The following is a 19355-nucleotide window of genomic DNA, read 5'->3' as shown; positions in this document are numbered from 1 at the left end:
AATCAATTCTCTAGATGGTTCTTCTTCGTCAAAGGCTATTTGTTTAGGTATCCAGGTGCTGCAGAGCTGACTTGCTGCCCAGATCCCCTGCACGCCACAGGCAGTCGAGAAACACTTGAGAACCAAATACTTCCCGTGGGGTCTTTGGTAAAATGGAATGACTTTTCTCGTGACTTGAAACCATTTTACTCTTTAATATTAATCTAAACTGGTCGATTTATTACTGCCGGAGAAGGTCCCTTTAATATGCGCCCCATTTAAAGAGTCCTTAGCTCAGCGGGTCATTTCTTGCAAACCGGCTGCCTCTAGCATTTTAAAGAGCTAAAGGTGGCACGTGTTCCCGGCTCTGGGGAAATCAAGGTTGTTTCCCCCGATTCTGTGCATTACCGCTTTTCACTCGTTTTCTCCCCACCTGACTCCCCTTCCCTCTCGCTCCCCAATTCGTTAAGTATATATACGCCAAGTACAGACGGGGAGGCCATGCGGTCTGCGCTTACGACCGGCTTTTATAAAAATGCGCGTCTCGGGTGCGGGGAGACGGACGCGCGGCCACTCACATCCGGCTAAGCAAACCACGCTGCAGCCTGCAATGTGTAGGGCGGATCTGGGGCGGCTGGCCGGCTCGGTATTGGAGTGATGTAGGGGGATGGAGAAGGATCTGGAAGAATCCGGTTAGACCGGGCAACGGGCGGGGGAGGGCCCGGGAAAGGCCCCGGGGTGGCGGGGGGCGGTGAGCGGGGGAAATCCCCAGAGTCCGAGGGTCCCAGGAGTGGGGGGAGGGAGGCCAGGCAGCCAGAAGGGGTAAGGAACCCCCCAAAAAACAAACCAAAACACACACACACACATTCACAGAAGCACCCTTAGCACTAAAGCCCGAACTGGCTTAGCGGCCGCCGTCTCTAGAAAGTTCTCCGCCCCCTCCCCCTCCGTCCCTCGCTCCCGCTCCAGCTCCTCCCAGCCCCTCCCTCCGCGGCGGGGTGGGACCAATCGCTCCCCGCGGCCGCTCATTACCCACCTCCTCCAGCTCCCGCGCCCCATCGGCCGCGGGCTGCGAGCGCGCTGGGCGGCAGAGGTGCTCAAGCCTTCGACCGGTTCACAGCTGGGCGGCAGCCCCAGTGCCCTCCCGCCCGCACAGCCGTGCAGAGGCCCGGCCGAGAGGGCTTGGCTCGCGCCCAGTGCCTGGCTCCCGGAGTAAACGGCGCACCGAGCGGCGATGACCGCCGAGGAGATGAAGGCGACCGAGAGCGGGGCGCAGTCGGCGCCGCTGCCCCTCGAGGGGGTGGACATCAGCCCCAAGCAAGACGAAGGCGTGCTGAAGGTAAGGGCGGCGGCGCAGGCGCCCCTCGCAGCCGACCTCCCGCCGAGCTGGGGAGCCCCGGGCCGCCTCTGCAGCGTCCGGGCGGGTAGTTGAGCCCGGCGTGCGGCCGGCGGCCGGTTGCATCGTCCTCCTGGACCCGGCTGCGTCGTTCGGGGGTGGAAGGGCCGCCACACTTTCTCAGGGGGCGGCCTGGGTGCGCGGGCCTCCCCGCGGGCATTCTCCGGCCCCCTGGGGCACCCGCGATCCGGCGGAGGCCCCGGCCCCCTAGCCCCTGCGGCGCCCGGGCCCGGGACTGCGGCGCCAACTCCGGCGTGCGCGGTGCAGCGCGGAGGGAGGGGCGGGGCCGCGCCGCAGCACGCGAGCTGCAGCTAGGGGGCCCGGGCGGCGTGCACCCGGGCTGGAGCCGGCAGGGGCCCACTCCCGCCCCGACGCCGCCCCTCCCTCACGTCACCTCTCCCCGACCCCGCGACCCGGGCCGGGCCGCCAGCGCCTTCCCCGCGGGCCGCAGCCGGGAAGTCCCTGGCGGCCCTCGCCGGCCGTGCGGCGAGCACTCGGCTTCTCCGGGCGGTTAAACATTAGCTAGGACCTGAAGCGGGCCACCACAGTGATTTCCTGGCCCAGAGGCCTTTGTACGACTTGGCGCCCGGGGCCGGGCCGCGAGAGAGGTTCTGGCGCCCTTCGTCCCCTTGGTGACCCCCTTCCTAAAAGCCGGCTGGACCCAGCTAGGTCACCCGCTCAGCCATGCTGGCCCCCCGTCCCCCGCCCCGGGAAAACCAGGGAGCGGTGCATGCCGGGACTTGTAGTTCCCCCTCCCACCTCGCCCTCCCCCTCATGAGTTGGGGCAAAGGGGTGTGGGGCCGGGAGGAGGTATTTTGCTGGGAGCCTCGTAGAAGCGAAGCGAAGGGGCAGGGCGTCTTGACCTGGTCGGGACGACTGATGGTGCTTCCGAGCAGGTTCTGCAGAGTGCAGGATGGCGAAATCCTAGGCTGGATTTCATGCCTCTTCCTCATCCAGTGTTCTTTTTACCCTCGCTCCCACTCCGTTCCGTGTGTGTGTGTGTGTGTGTGTGTGTGTGAGGCCTGTGCAGAGCTAGAGACCTCGGGGAGCCCATATCTGGTCCAGAAACGGTCCTAATTTTGTCCCAGATCTTAGAGTCTTAAGCTGTTCTTCAGGGGGCATGTTGCTTCTCCTAATCTCTCCGGCTCCCTGGAGATTTCTACAAGGTTATTATTCCCAGAAGGGTCCTTTCTTCTTTAATCTTCCACTCCTTCCCTTTTGCCTTTCTACTCCTCAAGTCCTCTGTCCATTCTGTCCTGTAGGTAACCACATACCTACCAGTTGACCCACAGAGTTTCCTTGTCACTTTTTATAAAGTTCAGAAGAGAAGCAGAGCTTGTTGAAATTCCTGAGAAATGCTCCAGCCCTCAAAAGACTTCAGTAGCCTACCAGTCAGAAATGTTCATGCCCCAAGCCAGAGTTTTAGGGCCTGAGTGAGCTCCCCTATGCTCATCAGTGACCTGGTACTTTCTGAACCTCTTCTGGGCTGTTGCTATTTCTGTTTTGTTACTCATATTCTTAATTCTTTTCTTATCCATAAACCAGATCCAGACCTAATGACCACCAGCATTTAGGAAGAATGAGGAAACTTAACATAACTGCTTCCCCCTTTGCTGCTGATAATAATCATCTTCAGCTTTCTGCCAATTTAATTCTCCAACCCTGATAGAGGTTATTATTACTGGTTTACAAATAAGGTCTAGAGAGCTTGACTTGTGCGAGAACATACAGCAAAAACTTGAGCTTGGGTCTTTCGTCTCTAGCTTTTAAACCAAGTCCTGTTGCACCTCAAGAAAGATGGAAGAGAGCAGTCAGTGGGGGTGTCTGTTGGCATCTAGCCAAACCTCACATTGGAATCATTTGAGGCTTGGTCCTTTTGCTTCCAAGGAAGCAGAAAAGTCCCCGTTTCCATCAGAGGTGTGCAAACAGCTTCGGGGCCTCTTTCTGCCCCCACACCTGGGTACACTCATCTTCTCTGCTTTCCTCCCAGGTCATCAAGCGAGAGGGCACCGGCACAGAGACGCCCATGATTGGGGACCGTGTCTTTGTCCACTACACTGGCTGGCTGTTAGATGGCACCAAGTTTGACTCCAGTCTGGACCGCAAGGACAAATTCTCCTTTGACCTGGGCAAAGGTAGGTCCACGGTTAGTGGATTGGTAGCATTAGTCCTGAGGAGGGTGTAAGCTGTCACAAGCAGAAACCGTATTCTCAGAAGCGTGAGGAGCAGTCTCTTAGAATCCGTGAATTAACCCTCCCATAGCTCTTTTTTTTTCTTTTCCTTTTTGGAACCATATTGATCTCTATCTCACCTTCCCTGATCACCTCTGAACACCTCAAATTTTCTTCGGGGGTGGATTATCTTGTTCCTAGAACTCCTGTGTTCCAGGGTTGAGTCTTTTATAAAGAGGTCTGAGACCTGACAGTGCTTACTGCAACCAGGTCCTCTACCTCCCTGGTCTCGTTTCCTAAGAGTGTATAGCTTCCCCGTGAGTGTGGTCTGATGAAGGTCCCTGGAGCTGCTCTCTGAGCCGGGGGTCTGATCCCTGTCAAGCAGGACCGGTTTGCTTTCTGTACCTACAGGGGAGGTCATCAAGGCTTGGGATATTGCTGTAGCAACCATGAAGGTGGGAGAGGTGTGCCACATCACCTGCAAACCAGAGTATGCCTACGGTTCGGCAGGCAGCCCTCCAAAAATCCCCCCCAATGCCACGCTTGTATTTGAGGTGAGTGTCCAGGCACAGAGAGCAAGGCAAAGAGCCAGGCTGATCTCAGCCCGGGGCCTGGCTGCCCTCCAGCACTTCCTGCCGCTTAGAGACAATGTAGCCAAGGCTAAGGGCCTGGCCTTAGGGGAGGAAGGGACCTGGAGAGGGCAGCTGGCTCTGCTGTTCACAGAGCCTGCTGTTGCCAGAAAGCGGCTGCTGGCGGAGATTTCAGGGGAAGAGAGATGGCCACAAACCCTTCCCCAGACTTGAAGCAGGGTAAGGGTTGAGGCCTGTTCTATTTCACGAACTGCCCGGAGATGGGTTATAATTTTGACTGAGAGGAGTCAGAAGGTCAGAATCTGTATGGTTATAAATGACAGTATAGAACGTCAGTGCTTCAGAGATCGAAGGAGGAAAAAGAATGCCCCCCATGGGTTGAGGGGGTGAGAAAAGCCTTCACTGAGAGGGGGAACTTGACACCATTCAGGATCAGAGTGTCTGAGCCCTCCTGTAATGGATGCTTGGAGAATGTTGAAAGTTGCTGGGTCATTTCCACCGCCTACCAGATTGGCCTTGTGAGACGGCTGGGTTAGGCCTGGCTGGAGCATGTCCTTCCTGGGGGAGCAGCTAGTAAGAAGATTGATCTTCCGAGGTCAGCAGACTCTGTGACCTGCCCACTGCTACCAAAGTTGAGACTAGAGCTCTCCCGGAACTTACCAGAAGTGCCACTTTGTCCAGTCTTGGTTTGGCTGCCCTTGTGCTCAGGCCTGGTCTGGCAGTGACCAGGGACTCTTTGGCTGATAGGGTAATGCTGAAAGGCATCGTGTCATCTTGCGTCTCGTCCCACAGGTGGAGTTGTTTGAGTTTAGAGGAGAGGACCTGACAGAAGAAGAAGATGGGGGGATCATCCGGAGAATACGGACTCGGGGCGAAGGCTATGCCAGGCCCAACGAGGGTGCCATCGTGGAGGGTGAGACAGCACAGTTTGTTCCGATTCCAATTCTGGTACTTAGTCCCTGGGTGGCTTTGGGCAGGTCACTTCCTTTTCTGATCTGAGTAGCTCATCTGAGAACTGAGGGATGGGACCGTACCTTCCTAACATGCCTCTAGTTCTGATAATACAACAAGGGCACCTCGGGCATGCAGTGGTGAGGTCATGGAGGGAGGCTGCAGTGGCCTCCTTCCTCAGCCCCTTGCCTACTCACATCCCTGGCATACTGCCTCCTTCTCATGCCAGTTGCACTGGAAGGGTACTACAAGGACCAGATGTTTGACCGGCGGGAGCTCCGCTTTGAGGTTGGCGAGGGGGAGAGCCTGGACCTGCCTTGTGGGCTGGAGAAAGCCATTCAGCGCATGGAAAAAGGAGAACATTCCGTTGTGTACCTCAAGCCCAGGTAAGGAGTGGACACTTTGTAGAGCAGGTGGGTGACGCAAGGTCAGAGATCTACATGTCCACAGTGAGTAGTTGTGTAACTAGGCACTTGACTCTGTTCCTCTGTGTGCGCTCACCCACCCCCACAGCCTCAGTGGCAGTCCCTGTGAGTCTGGCACGCACGTGATCTCCGTGTTTGGGACGTGGTCACAACTGGCCACGTCTGGAATCATAGCCTCATTTTTTCAGTTCTGGCCACTCCAGGTCTCCTCCTCTACCAGGGTCAAAATTGTTGTCTCCTACTAAACATACTCCGTCATTCATGACATTGATTGAAACCCATCTGTTATGTGCCAGACGGGGGGGGGGGGGGTGTGCTGGAAATTCCGTTAGTCATCATTCCAGTGTTAGTATGAGTTAGAAGGATATGGAAGATGCTAAGAGACCAACTAATTGTGTGAAGAGGTCAGGGAAGATTTTGCCCAACAGGAAATATTTGAACCAAATCTCAGGGGATAGGGAGGTGCCTTGCAGGAAAAGGACAGGAAGCCTTTTCAGCGTGGAGCAGGTTAAACGTGGCCACAGTAACCTAGTTTTGTGGGTCCCCCCCCCCCAACAGCTATGCTTTTGGTAACGTGGGGAAGGAAAAGTTCCAGATCCCGCCGAATGCTGAGCTGAAATACGAAGTACACCTCAAGAGTTTCGAGAAGGTGAGTTTGCTCAAGGTCCTCTCCGTCCTGAAGTCAGTTCCCAGGACATAGCTCGGGGTAGCTGATGACTTTGTTTCTCCCTTGGGGTACGGCAGGCCAAGGAGTCTTGGGAGATGAACTCCGAGGAGAAGCTGGAGCAGAGCACCATAGTGAAAGAGCGGGGCACCGTGTACTTCAAGGTGAGCCAGCATTGGGGTCCTGAGGACACTCCCCAGGACAGCACAGGGAGCACCTACAGTCTTCACCCAGCATATGGGAGCTGGCTGGTCCTACCAGTGGTGGTGTGCAGGGGAGGCAGGCCTTCCTCACGGCCACGTGTCCCTGATAGCTACCGAGGATGACAGCCCAGTGCCTGAGCCTCCCTCCCTTTTAGGAAGGCAAGTATAAGCAAGCTTTACTGCAGTACAAGAAGATTGTCTCCTGGCTGGAATATGAGTCCAGTTTCTCTAATGAGGACGCCCAGAAGGCCCAGGCCCTTCGGCTGGCCTCCCACCTCAACCTGGCCATGTGTCACCTGAAACTACAGGCCTTCTCCGCGGCCATTGAGAGCTGTAACAAGGTGAGGCCCTTCCCAAGAGGGTTGGGGAGCAACATTCACAGGCTCAGCTGGGTAAGCTGCCGGCGGGTCTGAAACGGCCTGGGTGACTCAGGTAGGGATAGGGTAGCAAGTGGGACCAGTGGGAGCCTGGAGGTGAAGGGCCCCAGAGGGAGGGGCTTCAAGAAGCCAGCACCTTGGCTTTCGTGGTAGAAGGCAGCTGACATGGAGGTCGAGGAGCCACAGGCAGGGAAGAACAGCTACAGCAATTCCTTTGGTTCCTAGCCGGGCTCTCCTGAGTACCTGCTTTATTCTGGAGAGAATGGAAATGTTGTATTGGGTCTTGTCTTTCATCGAAAGCCCAGGACGAACGGTTCCTTCCTAGACCTTGGTCTTTCCCATGTCATGCCCCAAGACCCCTTCCTGAGGTGGAGCCGGCGGTGTGTGTTCTGCCTGACCTCTCAGCACTGCCTCTGGAACCCTGTCTCGGCCAGAGAGGCCGCAGGGGCTCAGGTCTCCCTGTTGCTTCCTCTCTGTGTCCTTAGGCCCTGGAACTGGACAGCAACAATGAGAAGGGCCTTTTCCGCCGCGGAGAGGCCCACCTGGCGGTGAATGACTTTGACTTGGCACGGGCTGACTTCCAGAAGGTCCTGCAGCTCTACCCCAGCAACAAAGCCGCCAAGGCCCAGCTGGCCATCTGCCAGCAGCGGATCCGCAAGCAGCTTGCGCGGGAGAAGAAGCTCTATGCCAACATGTTTGAGAGGCTGGCCGAGGAGGAGAGCAAGGTAAGGCTCCAGAGGGGGACAGTAGGGACAGACTGGAGAAAAGGCGCTGCCTTGTCCCGGTGCCTGACCCAGCTGTTGTGGCTCCTCGCCTCCGGTTGTGCATGCCACGCCTGGACACCCGGTGCTGCCCTTGTCCCTGGAGCAGTGACATGTCCCGTTGGCAGAAACCGCTATGGTGTTGGGGGTGGGACATGGTTCCCTTGATCACAGCTAAAAACCCCCCTCGAGAGCCCTACAGGTGAGGAGTTTGTTGTGCTGGGTGTGCCTCCCAAACTCTGTTCTGTGTGCCTGTTCAAAACCCAAGTCTTAAAAAAAAAAAGTAGGTTTTAAAAGCCTATGTTTAAATAGGTAATATAATTACCTCATACTGTTGAAACCGCACAAAACAATATATAATAAGAAGCCTCTCTCCCACCACCCAGAAGTGGTTGGCTGTGTCCAGTGTTCAGATGATTCCAGTAAACGATGCACATGCACAAGTAGACAGTCTTCTTCCTCTTCCCTAATAAAAGGCAACATGTCCTGCCAGTTCTGTACATTATACTCTTTTCATATCATTCCTGCAAGACTGTCTTACATTGACAGCTCTCATGTTCTTCACTGTGTTGCTGGAGTCCCATAGTAAAGCACATGGCCTACCGTATCCCAGTCCCTTTAGTCTCCAGTGTTCAAGACCAGCACTGTTGAACAGAAACAGAACGCAAACTGTACAGTGATTTTCAGTTTTCTGAATATCCGTGCTAAAACAACCAAGTGAACAAGTAAGGTTAATTTTAATACTTAGTTGACCCAAGGTGTCTAAATACTGCAACATGTAATGTTTTCAGATTGTTCCTCATCTTTCAGACCTAAGTTGGTCTCCAGAATTCTACCGTATTACTTTGTACTTAGAAAACATCCGTTTGGCCTAATTGTTAAGTGCTCAGGAGTCACACGTGGTCCTCGCTACCATGTTGGACGAGTGCGGTTCTAAGTAGAATCGCACTAAGGGATAGTTTAAGTGTCTACTTGTGTGTGTGTGTGTCTTTAGGACACACCTGGAGAGGGAGTTGGCTGTGTCGGCGTTCCAGTGCGTATCTTTTCTTCAGGGGATGAGTGTGCGTGGTCCGGAGTTGACGTGGTATCCGCGTGGTACATGCACGCGGCTCGTCACCACCTTGGCTCCGTGCTGGCAAGTGGGAGTGGGGACGTGGAGCGAAAGTCCCCTTTCTCCTCAGAGGCCTGGACCAGATGAGAACTGGAACTGAGCCCCTTCCTCTCCCTTCTCCCAGGCCAAGGCAGCAGAAGCCGCAGGAGACCATCCTGCTGACGCAGAGATGAAGGAGGAGCAGAAGAACGAAGTGGCGGGGAGCCAGCCTCCGGTGGAGACAGAAGCATAGCCTCTGCCCGGCCCTCTTCCCGCGGCTGCCTGCCTCCCTTGCTCCCTCCCCTCCTCCACCCTGTTAGTTTTGTAAAAACTGAAGAATTTTGAGTGAATTAGACCTTTATTTTTCTACCTGGTTAGATGGTGGCTTTGGGGGAAGGGGGAAAGGAGTAGGCTGGGGGATCGTTTTAGGTGGTGTCACCCTCTCGTCCCTTTCCCCATCCTCCATTACATGTGAACAAATGTCCATCCACACGCACACTCATCAGAACGTTAATTTATTTTGCTGCTTCTGTTCGCTGTGTCTATTTTTCAAATGGTAGAAGGGAGTGAGTGGTAGGGATGCTACGTGGGCTCTGATGTGAAACCAGGGTGGAGAGGGAGACTCCCAGGCAGCCATTTCCTCATCCTTCCCTCCTGCCGGTCCGTTCCCAAACACGAGGCCTCCATGTGGGTGCTAGGGGCATGGGAAAAACCACTGCTATGCCCGTTACTGCTCTCTGTTCCCATCCCCACCCTCGATGGTATAGCTGAGCTGTCTTCTGGTGTCCTGATGACCACCCCTTGTCCCCCCCCACCAGTATTTCCCTTTGGATCAGTTTCCCTTCTCAGCCAGGTCGTGTCCCCAAACCCCTCAGCCTCTTCTCTGCACGTTGCTGAAGGTCCAGGCTTACCTCAAGTTCTGTGCTTGAGCAATAAAGTGGAACTCAAACCTGGGTATCGGGCAGCCCTTTCTGTCTGGCCTTGAGGGTGGGCATGGTGGCTTACACATGGGGGACAAAACTGAGGGAGTGGCCTCCCCTCCTCCCCAGCCCTGGCTGGAGCGTGGTGGCTGATGAAGCCTGTGAGCGTGGCCAGCAGCAGGGCGATGCCTTCAGCCTCCCACAGGTTCCCAGTGCCCCTCTGCAGCCAGGCGGCTTTTCATAGCTTTCCTTTTCTTTCCTAACACCAAGGAAGCAGCAAACACAAACATGTAAAATACTGGGACCACTTGTCTTTGGGACAGATTGGTCGACCACCTAACTGATCGAGTAGAGGCATGTAATCTAGCCAAAAGCATGAGCTTTCTTGGATTCTTAAGGTAAAAATCCCCATGAGCAATCCTCCAATTAGACACCTTTCACACAGTTACAGAAGAACCACCTCCAGGCCAGGGAGCTTTGGCACTCACTCGGGCCTGCTTTCCAGCTTGCCTCAAGGCCTTCATAGGGAAGAGCTTATACTTCTGTGTGTTGACCTTTGGCTCCTATAGGCACTTCAGGGCCCTGGGAGAAGCCAAGGAGGCATAAGTCTAGCTAGTGTTTTCTCTGGATGGTCATAGCCATAGGCTAGAGGCTCGCTCTGGGGTCTCAGCCATCTTCCCTCCTATGAGAGCTGTCCTTTCTGCCTGGTGGAAGAGGTAGTCTGTCAGCCCACATCTCTGTACAGTTCCAGAAGACATTTCTCCATGCTTTTGCTGAGGAAGATGAATTTGTGTCAGAGTTGCACCTCGTCCTACAGCATGGCTGGTGTGTGAACCAGAACTAAGATTTGGTTCAGTCCATTGCCCACTCAGGCTCTTGAGCTCACACAGTCCTGCACATCTGGGTCTTGCTCATACTTCAAAGATCCGTCTTGCCCCTGCAGCCAACGACAGCCGCCTACCTAGGATGTGAGCCTGGGATTCAACCAAGAGCCTTGTGTGAATTAACCTTAGTACCTGGAACCGTCCTATGAAGGAGTTAACACCCCTACTTTGCAGATGAGGAGAACGAGGCTCAAGTTAAAGAGGGGTCTGCCTGGAATATGAGCAAGCTGGAACAAATATAAACTTGCTGGGAGGCTCATGTGACCTTGGGCAAGCTGAGCATATTTCCTTAGCTGCAAGAACAGGGGAGCGGACAAAATACACTTCTAAGGTTCCTTCCAGCTTCTGTGGGATTCCAGGAATTTAAAACACACACTTCCATAGAATCCTGGAGCTGGATAAGCCTTGGTTGGTGTAACATTAAAGCCATACCGTCAAGATGTTTTATTTAAGGGGCCAGAAGTCTTCAGGGTTAAAACAAGACCTGTCACGTACTTCCACTCTGCTCTGGACCATGCTCAAGTTCATAGCCTCGTCAGTTGAACATTTCCTCACCAACACTCAAAATCCTCCTGGGTTGAGAGAATGTGCTTGGATAAGGGAAACGGGTAGCAACCAATACACTGCTAGCTGTTACTGCAGATTTGGACATTTTCAGATTGGGTTCATCTTGTCCTAGTGCTGATCCTCATGACAAGTTCTATAAATTCGATCTCCCAAGTCTTTCCCATCTCCGTTCTAGCAGCCCCTCCCCAACATCACCAGATGCCTCCAGCCAGGTCTCCTGTCCAACAGCTTAAAACCCATTGATGACTTCCCATCCCAGAACCCATACAGAGGTCCACAAGACCCTGTGGGGCCTGGCCCTGCCTGCCTTCCACCAGCAGTGAAAAGCTTGACCCCCCTCTATACCAGCCACAGTATCAAGTTGGGGTGGGTGGCGGGGAGTGTGCATCTCCCTACATTTAAGAGTGGAATCCCTCTTCTGTCTGCTGTGCTTCTTCCCTTTCCAAATCTAGGGCATCTCAGAACCTTAGGACATACTGAAGTTGAAATGAAAAGGGGTTAACGGCAGTGCTGAATAAAGCTAAAGTCAAGAGATTCTACGTAAAAGAACTTATCCTCTTTCTGGAAATCATTATTGCTGTTTTCTGGCTGTAGTTCCCCAGCTGCTTGCCAACCTCAGATAACTTGAACGCACTACCACTGACCTCAATCAAAATCTCAGGATCATAATAAACCCTCGTTTAGCATGTAATGAACAATACTAAGGATCCCAATTTGGGAGGCAAAGTAAGAATGAAAGAGTCACAAAGTGGTTCTGAGGAGGGACAATCAAGAAAAAAACTCCTTAATGAACTTGCAGACTTCTCTGGCTAGATGAGGGTGCTGGTCCTATCCTGTGCCCCACCCTGCAAGGCTGTAGGTTCCAACTGTCATTAGTGCTTCACACATAAAATTATTTGTATTTTTTTTATTGAGGTGGAATTCACATAAAATTAACTATTTTACTATGGACAACGCAGTGGGATTTAGTCCCATTATGTCGTTGTACGACCACCACCTCTATCTAGTTCTGAGCCATTTTCATCATCCTTTGTTTCCTCATGAAACAGTGAAGGACTAGCCTTCCCCTTCAGTTAACGAGCCAGTAAACAGCCAGCCATCCCGGGGCGCCTGGCTGCCTCAGTCAGTACAGCATGTGACTCTTGATCTCCGGGTTGTTGAGTTCAGCCCCAAGTTGGGTGTAGAGATTACTTAAGTCTTTTAAAACAAAAGAAAGCCAGACGAACAACCCGGACAGGCTCTAGGATCAAAGCTTCCCAGAGTGGGCAGTGCTTTGTGACATAGCCAGACGTGTGAGGAAGCCAGTGGGCCTCAAAAGGAGTGCTCTGAATAACAGCATTTCACTCAGAGCAGGGCTGCCCACAGTGTCATTCTGCCTAATTTCTGGGTCAAGGAAGTCTGAGAAACAGGTTTCTGTACTTGGGGACTTTGTGGGACCTTTAGTATGCTAAGGTACACTGTAGCTTAGAGAGGGAAGGGGAATGAGGAAGTCTCAAACAACCCATTAGGAAGCTAGGCCCTGCGCCGAAGATGGTGAGTGGCTCTGGGCCCCAGGTGTAGAAAGTCTTAAAGCTCTTGTTTCTTGCTTAGCCATCCTAGGCAGACAGAACTTGGACCCCTCTATCTACTCTTGGAGAAAGAAATGGACAAAGAATCTCCCTGGAAATGCTTCCCACTTAACACCTCCCTCCCTTCCCAAAGCAGGTTTCAAATGAAGCTGTTGTTTGGCTGGTTTGTAAAGAATATGCCACCCAGGGGCACCCGGGTGGCTCAGTGGGTTGAGCCTCTGCCTTTGGCTGAGGTCATGATCTCAGGGTCCTGGGATCGAGCACTGCATGAGGCTCTCTGCTCAGCGGTGAGCCTGCTTCCCCTCTCTCTGCCTGCCTACTTGTGATCTCTCTCTCTCTCTCTGTGAAATAAATAAAATCTTTAAAAAAAAAAATCTGCGACTCACACAACTTTACCCATGTCATCTAACGAAGAAGATGGCCTGATGAGGCTGTTTTGGAGACTAAGCCAACACCCATGTTCAAAGAGTGCTTGGCTTAAAAAAGACAAGCTCTAGAGATGGTGTCAGTGGAGACCCACCAACCATTCCATTAGGAAGGGCCAAAAACAAGAGTGTTCTTGTGGAGCCTGGCATCTGTCCACACAGCTCTGGGATGCCTAGTGTGTTCCACTTACGAAGAATGTAACATAACACATAATGCAGTTAAAGTTAATTGATGCAAGGTGGGAAGAATAGAAAGATTGGATTCCTGTTGTATTTTTTGGAGCTCCCTTTCAAAATTTATTGGGTTCTCTTGACAAAACCCAAAAGGTATGGTATCCAAATTGTCATATGACATTATGTCATCATGACAGGACCTACAGGACAAACATTAACAGGCAACCCCTGGCCCAGAAGAGTCAAGTACAAGAAATGCAACTACTGAAGAAGATCAAACTAAGGCACTGAAATTCTGGGCCAGGGTATGAATTCAGAGAACTGGATCAGGTGAGGACACTTAGTAGCAGAAGATGGGTCGTCCTCGTCTATTTTGTCCTGGGTTATTTATGAATTCACTTATTTATTTATTTTATAATTTCATTCAAAATACTGGAAAAAGAGGAAACAATAGAAATAACATTGAAAAGAAACAGAATTCAGTAACAATTTGACTTTACATTTAAAGGTAAACATTTTTAAAAAAATATTTATTTTTTTGGCAGAGAGAGACAAAGCGAGAGAGGGAATACAAGCAGGGGGAATGGGAAAGGGAGATGTAGGCTTCCTTGCTGAGCAGGGAGCCTGATGCAGGGGTTCGATCCCAGGACCCTGGGACCACGACCTGAGCCAAAGGTAGATGCCTAATGACTAAGCTGCACAGGTGTCTCTAGAGGTAAACATTTTTTTTTTTTAAAGATTTTATTTATTTATTTGACAGAGAGAAATCACAAGTAGATGGAGAGGCAGGCAGAGAGAGAGAGGGAAGCAGGCTCTCTGCTGAGCAGAGAGCCCGATGCGGGACTCGATCCCAGGACTCTGAGATCATGACCTGAGCCGAAGGCAGCGGCTTAACCCACTGAGCCACCCAGGCGCCCCGAGGTAAACATTTTTAAGTTGGCTTTTTTGTCTCCATCCCTTATTTGTGTCTCCATCCCTTAAAATCTATGCTGAAGCTCAAAGTGTGAGCTAGAATAGAGGACAAAGATGTGGTAGAGCAGGATAAGGTTGCATGCAACCCCTCCATGAGATCGGAGATAGAAAGCACCAGTATACCCGTATGACACAGAGCCTTTGAATGGGCCTGGCCTGGCCCACAGTATGCCACCAAAACCAGAAACTTGAGCGAATGTGCAGATCCCAATATTTGTCTGGACAGCTTCCTGTTTACCGTTCTGTTTGATGTTCCTTGTTCTCATCTTACCTGGCTGTCAGGTCCACTGGGACCTCTGGGATAAAATGTGCCCCCCGCCACCCAACCCCCAAGCAAAACGGTCCCGGCCTCCAGTGCCTTCTCCCACTATGTTCAGACAGAGAAAGCAGGACCCTCCCCTAGTCCAGCCTCCCCCGGGGGGAGAGGTGGATATCCTTATTTTCACAACATGGACTCCTGAAAAACCGTGCATAAACTGGCCTCGACCTGCAGACCTAAACTTTAAAATGTATTGAACACCTAAAAAATTTTACAACTCGTAGACTTCTGATGCTCTGATTGATGAGGCACCCCAAAGAAAGACTGGACTTGATTCAGCACGAAAAGTTTTCCTAAGAGGCCAACCACGAATGATGGTGATGTCCCATTTATACTACAGAGTAAGGCCACTGAGGCAAGGAGGCAACGGCTTTGTCTGGAGTAGGAGGGTAGAGGGCAGAGCAGATCCAAAATTTCAGCAACCCTGACCTCCAGCCTGAGGACTTTCCTAGGAACTGTGGCATAAATGATAGAAAGGAGCTGGGGTTTTGGATCAAACGATCTTGGTTTGTGCCCCAGCTCTACAACTTTCTATTTCGTTACTTAATCTTGCTGAACCTGTTTTTCTCATCCAAAACCCTTAATAATAATACAAGCACCCAGGGTTGTGCTGATTACATGAAACAGTATATACGAAATGTGCTTCGCTGCCAGTGGTTTTCAAACTACTGACCACAAAAGCCTACACACACCATTTAAAAATCCTTTTTCACATAAGTCAGTATATAAAATATACATATACAAATATACACAATTGAAACAAAGATTTCACAGAAAGAATAATTACTACTCGAAAATACCAAGTGGTATTTTCTATTCATTCTAATTTGTTCTTCCAAATACCGGTTCAATTCACTATATTGTTTCCAGGTTTCCTAACCGCTAACTATATCATTAAAACAAAAACAAAAACAAAACAAAACAACAACAACAAAAACTGTTGGAAAGCATACAGTTGTCCGTAATTACGATTACTATGATTCTCTGGTTTAGTCTGATGGCTGGGAATCTTCATCACTAGGGCAATAAAAGAAGAGGTCAAGGTTATCGGGTCAAGCCCCGGAGAGCCCGTTGCCTGGGGAACAGATCTGCCCCCGTCGGGGTAGGCCTACCCCTGCCCTGTGGAGCTCTGGAGGACAGGAGTGGCCCAGGCCCCTGTCACTCACATCCGTAGCTGGGTAAGCCCGCCCCCACGCCCAGAGGGCTCAGAAGACCCACCTCCTCTTTAAGATTAAGCGACGAAGGCCGCTATTGGAGGCTCGGGCGGTGACGTAACTTTCCGCGTTGGCCGGCCTTCCGCTCGGAAGGGGTTCGGGGAACATTTAGCGGGGTTCCCCGGTCCCTCGGCCCTTGGAAGCGCGATGAGGTCGGTTAGCTACGTGCAGCGCGTCGCTCTGGAATTTAGTGGGAGCCTCTTCCCGCACGCGATCTGCCTCGGAGACGTCGATAATGACACGGTCAGTGCATGCGCACTGCGAGACGCGGCCGGGCTCTGCAGCTCCGTTCCGGGTGGGGCGGGCCTGGGAAGTAGAGGAGCCGCCCGCGGCGTGGGCGTGCGCGTCGCGCCTGCGCGGTGGGGCTGGGGCGGTGGAAGTCGGGGGCTAGGGGAGAGCGTTGGGGGCTAGGGGAGAGCTTCCGGGGAGGTTTCCTGCTGAACGTCGGGATCGAATTGCTCGGGTTCCCTGGTCTGGTGTTCTTTTAGGGGCATACATAACTGATGCTTTGCCTAAGTTAGTAACTTCTTCACAGTGGGAGCCTGGTAAGCTGGTGGCCAGAGGTCCTGGTTCATTGCTCTGTCGTGACATCACCTCTCAAGTCATTTTACCTTCCGAAGCCTCAAAAATCAGCTTGCAGCGTGCCTTTGCTGCTCTGACACGTGCCCCTTAGGCTGGGTTGCACAGTTGTGCTGTACTTTTCTGTCTCTGCGGGCCCCAGCCTGGCAGGGTTTCTCTAGCCTGCTCCGTAGAACACAAGGGCCTGGCAACTTGAAGGCGCTGCACCTTGGTTGAATTACAAAAGCAGTTTACATCTACTGTTTCATCTCTCCCCAATCGTTGTTTTCCTCGTTGTTTAAGTGAGTTAATACAGAAACGCATCTATTAGCGTTGTTAATATTTGCTTGTTTTTCCGCAAATACTTATTCAGCTGCCCATCGTGTGCCAAGGGCTGTGCTATATTCTGGGAATTCCAAAATGAACTAGACAGTCCCAGCCCTTAGGTGGGGTGATGGTCACAAGAATGACAAAATGTAAGGAGGGGCAGTGATTAAAATATGTAGAGTTTTGGCGTGGAGTATCAAAGGAGCTGTTGCTGGTGTGAGACGCTCTTTTTTAACAGACTATGTTTTCATTCATTTTTTCATATGTTTTTAAAAAATTTTATGTATTTATTTGATAGAGAAATATCACGAGTAGGCAGAGAGGGGGGAAGCAGGCCCTTCCCTGAGCAGAGAGCCCAGCTCGGGGCTCGCTCCCAGGACCCCGAGACGAGGACCCAAGCCGAAAGCAGAGACTCAACCCACTGAGCCACCCAGGCGCCCCCATTATTTCATATTTTTAATGCAAAGCACCGTATTGCCATCCTGTCCTACCCTCTGATCCATCTCCCTATTCTGCCTCCTTACTTATTCTCACCCCCCTAACTGTTCTGTTCTCTCTTTGGAAAAAAACGAGGCCTAAAACATGCCCCCCCCCCTTTGTGTTTTGATAGAGAAGATATTTTATGAGGCCTCTTTTGGCTATCTTCCCTGGAGGAAGGAGTTATTCTCATAAATTTATATTGTTTTCTGGGTTTTCACATTTCTTCATATGCCAGGCATTACAATTTTATGAGAAAATCAAGAGAGAGATTTTCAAATAATAAATTAACAGAGTGACTTTAGATGTGCATTATTTTCTGTGTTATCTGATTTTCCTTTTTGTTTAAAAGGGAAAAATACATGCCCTTTTTCATAGCTTCACAACATCAGCTTTTTTTGGAAATTGAACTTTTCTAAGTGGATTGCACTAATACACTTAGTTATGCAATATTAGATATATTGTACTACCGTTTTGTTTTGTTTTGTTTTGTTTTGTTTTAATCTGAGTTGTTAGCTTCATAAGAGTAGGAAATTTTTTTTTTTTAACATATAATGTATTGTTTGCCCCAGGGGTACAAGTCTGGGAATCATCAGGTTTACATATTTCACAGCACTCACCATAGCACCTCCCCTCCCCAATGTCCATCCCCCAGCCACCCTAGGATGGGAAATTTTTGTTTTTTCACTGCTATATTCCCAACACTTAGAATAGTGCCTGGCACATAGTAGGCACTCATCAAATGTTTGTTGAATAAATGAAGGCAGTTATGGAAAGCAAATGTGATTATGTCTCTGGAAGCAGTTTGAAGGGCTTTGCTGGTTATTGATAAATATAACTGAAAGAAGGGCAGTAGTTGAGATAGTTGCCTAGTGACTGTATGTGGTACATTCAGCCTGCGTGAGTGTGGATAGAAATTCTGTTACTGGTTCCCCAGGCTACCATTCGGAGATCTGGGGCAGGAAAACGACTTATTTCATCCTGATAAATCAATAGGCTAAAGTTCTTTGAAAACTAATTTATTTCCTGGTAAGTTGCAGGGAGGGGAAGGCAGAAATAGAATGCACACCCTCTTGGACTGCCCACAAAAGCCTGGCTACTGGAAGGCTGCAGCAGATCAAAGACCTTGCCGCCTCTCTCCTTGAGTATTTCTGGCGATGGCCCTCTTCATCTGGCTTTAGTGTCAGTAAGTGATCTCCAGAAGCCAGAGCCAGGATCAGCCACAGAGAAGAGGAACTGCTGGGAAGCATTATAACTCCAGGAAAGCAGATGGGCCACTTTAGAAATGTCCCCTTCCAGGAGACCAGCCATTACCTCATTGTCATTGCCTGTCATTGCCTGGCTGGGTCACATCTATTTGCTCACTCTACCTACTGCACCGCGTTTTTATTTTATTTCTGTGTCTGTGCCCTTGTGAAACGGTGAGGTGCGGCAGGGAGTCTACAGCATTTATCTTTGTACCCCTATGTCATTGTCTAGCTTTACCTGCGAACTCAACGACTGGCTGAGCATTCTCTTTCATCCTGATTTTTCTTTGTTTCTTAAAAATAAAACTTCTAAAAATTTATTTATTTATTTTTAAAGATTTTATTTATTTATTTGAGAGAGAGAGTGAGCTTGAGCTGGGGGCAGGGGGCAGATGGCAGGGGGAGAAACAGACTTCCCACTGAGCAGTACAGACGCAATCCCAGGATCTACCATCCCCCCCACCCCCGGCCCCGGGATCATGCCTCAAGCCAAAGGCAGATGCTTAACCAACTGATCCACCCAGGCACCTCCTCCAAAACCTTTTTTTTTTTTTTTTTTAGTCCATTAAGTAAACCTTTATTGAGGCCCTCTTACGGACTACAGCATTTGCTGCATGAATGAATTAAAAAGAATGGATTGTAGGATCCCTGGCCTTGGAGGGATTTAACTAGAGGCTGAAAACCACCTGGTGTTAGTGCTCACACTATGCTAGTCACTGTTATAAAGGCCTTGTGCTGTTAGCTCAATTCTCGCAACAACCTTATGCGGTAGATAGCCTTATGATCCTTGTTTTATAGATGAGAAACTTTAAGCATAGGCAGCGGTATTCAAATCCAGGTAGCCACACTGAGCCTCTGCCACGCAGCTGCTGTCCTGTGTGTGTGCGCAAGTCCTCTGGGGCAGACGTAATGGAAACATGTGGTGGAGAGAGTTTAATGTAAAAAACACTTACTTTATGCTTCTGTGATCAAATGTTCCCACCAGAAACTCCCGTAACTATTTAAAAAAAAAATCAGGGCGCCTGAGTGGCTCAGTGGTTAAGCTGCTGCCTTCGGCTCAGGTCATGATCTCAGAGTCCTGGGATCGAGTCCCACA

General features: G+C 51.0%; 2 protein-coding genes across 5 annotated transcripts in view; both read left to right on the top strand.

Moving 5' to 3' along the window:
* The first annotated feature begins 1060 nt into the window (after window positions 1-1060).
* FKBP4 (FKBP prolyl isomerase 4) lies at window positions 1061-9139 on the top strand. Its single transcript, XM_059403826.1, has 10 exons — window positions 1061-1318; window positions 3366-3510; window positions 3958-4100; window positions 4929-5049; window positions 5317-5473; window positions 6071-6161; window positions 6257-6340; window positions 6535-6720; window positions 7242-7481; window positions 8753-9139. The coding sequence occupies exons 1-10, from the start codon at window positions 1214-1216 to the stop codon at window positions 8858-8860; spliced, it is 1380 nt and encodes a 459-aa protein (XP_059259809.1). The 5' UTR covers window positions 1061-1213; the 3' UTR covers window positions 8861-9139.
* Window positions 9140-15698: 6559 nt separating this feature from the next.
* The window catches only part of ITFG2 (integrin alpha FG-GAP repeat containing 2), a 12380-nt gene continuing 8723 nt past the window's right edge, over window positions 15699-19355 (top strand). For all 4 annotated transcript variants that reach the window (XM_059403825.1, XM_059403823.1, XM_059403824.1 and 1 more), the window contains exon 1: window positions 15699-15893. In XM_059403825.1, the coding sequence (XP_059259808.1) occupies window positions 15798-15893 (96 nt within the window). In that variant the 5' untranslated portion in view covers window positions 15699-15797. The remainder of the gene's footprint in view (window positions 15894-19355) is intronic.

The sequence above is a fragment of the Mustela nigripes genome, chromosome 6, assembly GCF_022355385.1.
Source record: "Mustela nigripes isolate SB6536 chromosome 6, MUSNIG.SB6536, whole genome shotgun sequence".
NCBI classification, from domain to species: Eukaryota; Metazoa; Chordata; class Mammalia; order Carnivora; family Mustelidae; genus Mustela; species Mustela nigripes.
The sequence above is the reverse complement of the archived record's forward strand: the minus strand, read 5'-3'. Positions and strand labels throughout refer to the sequence as shown.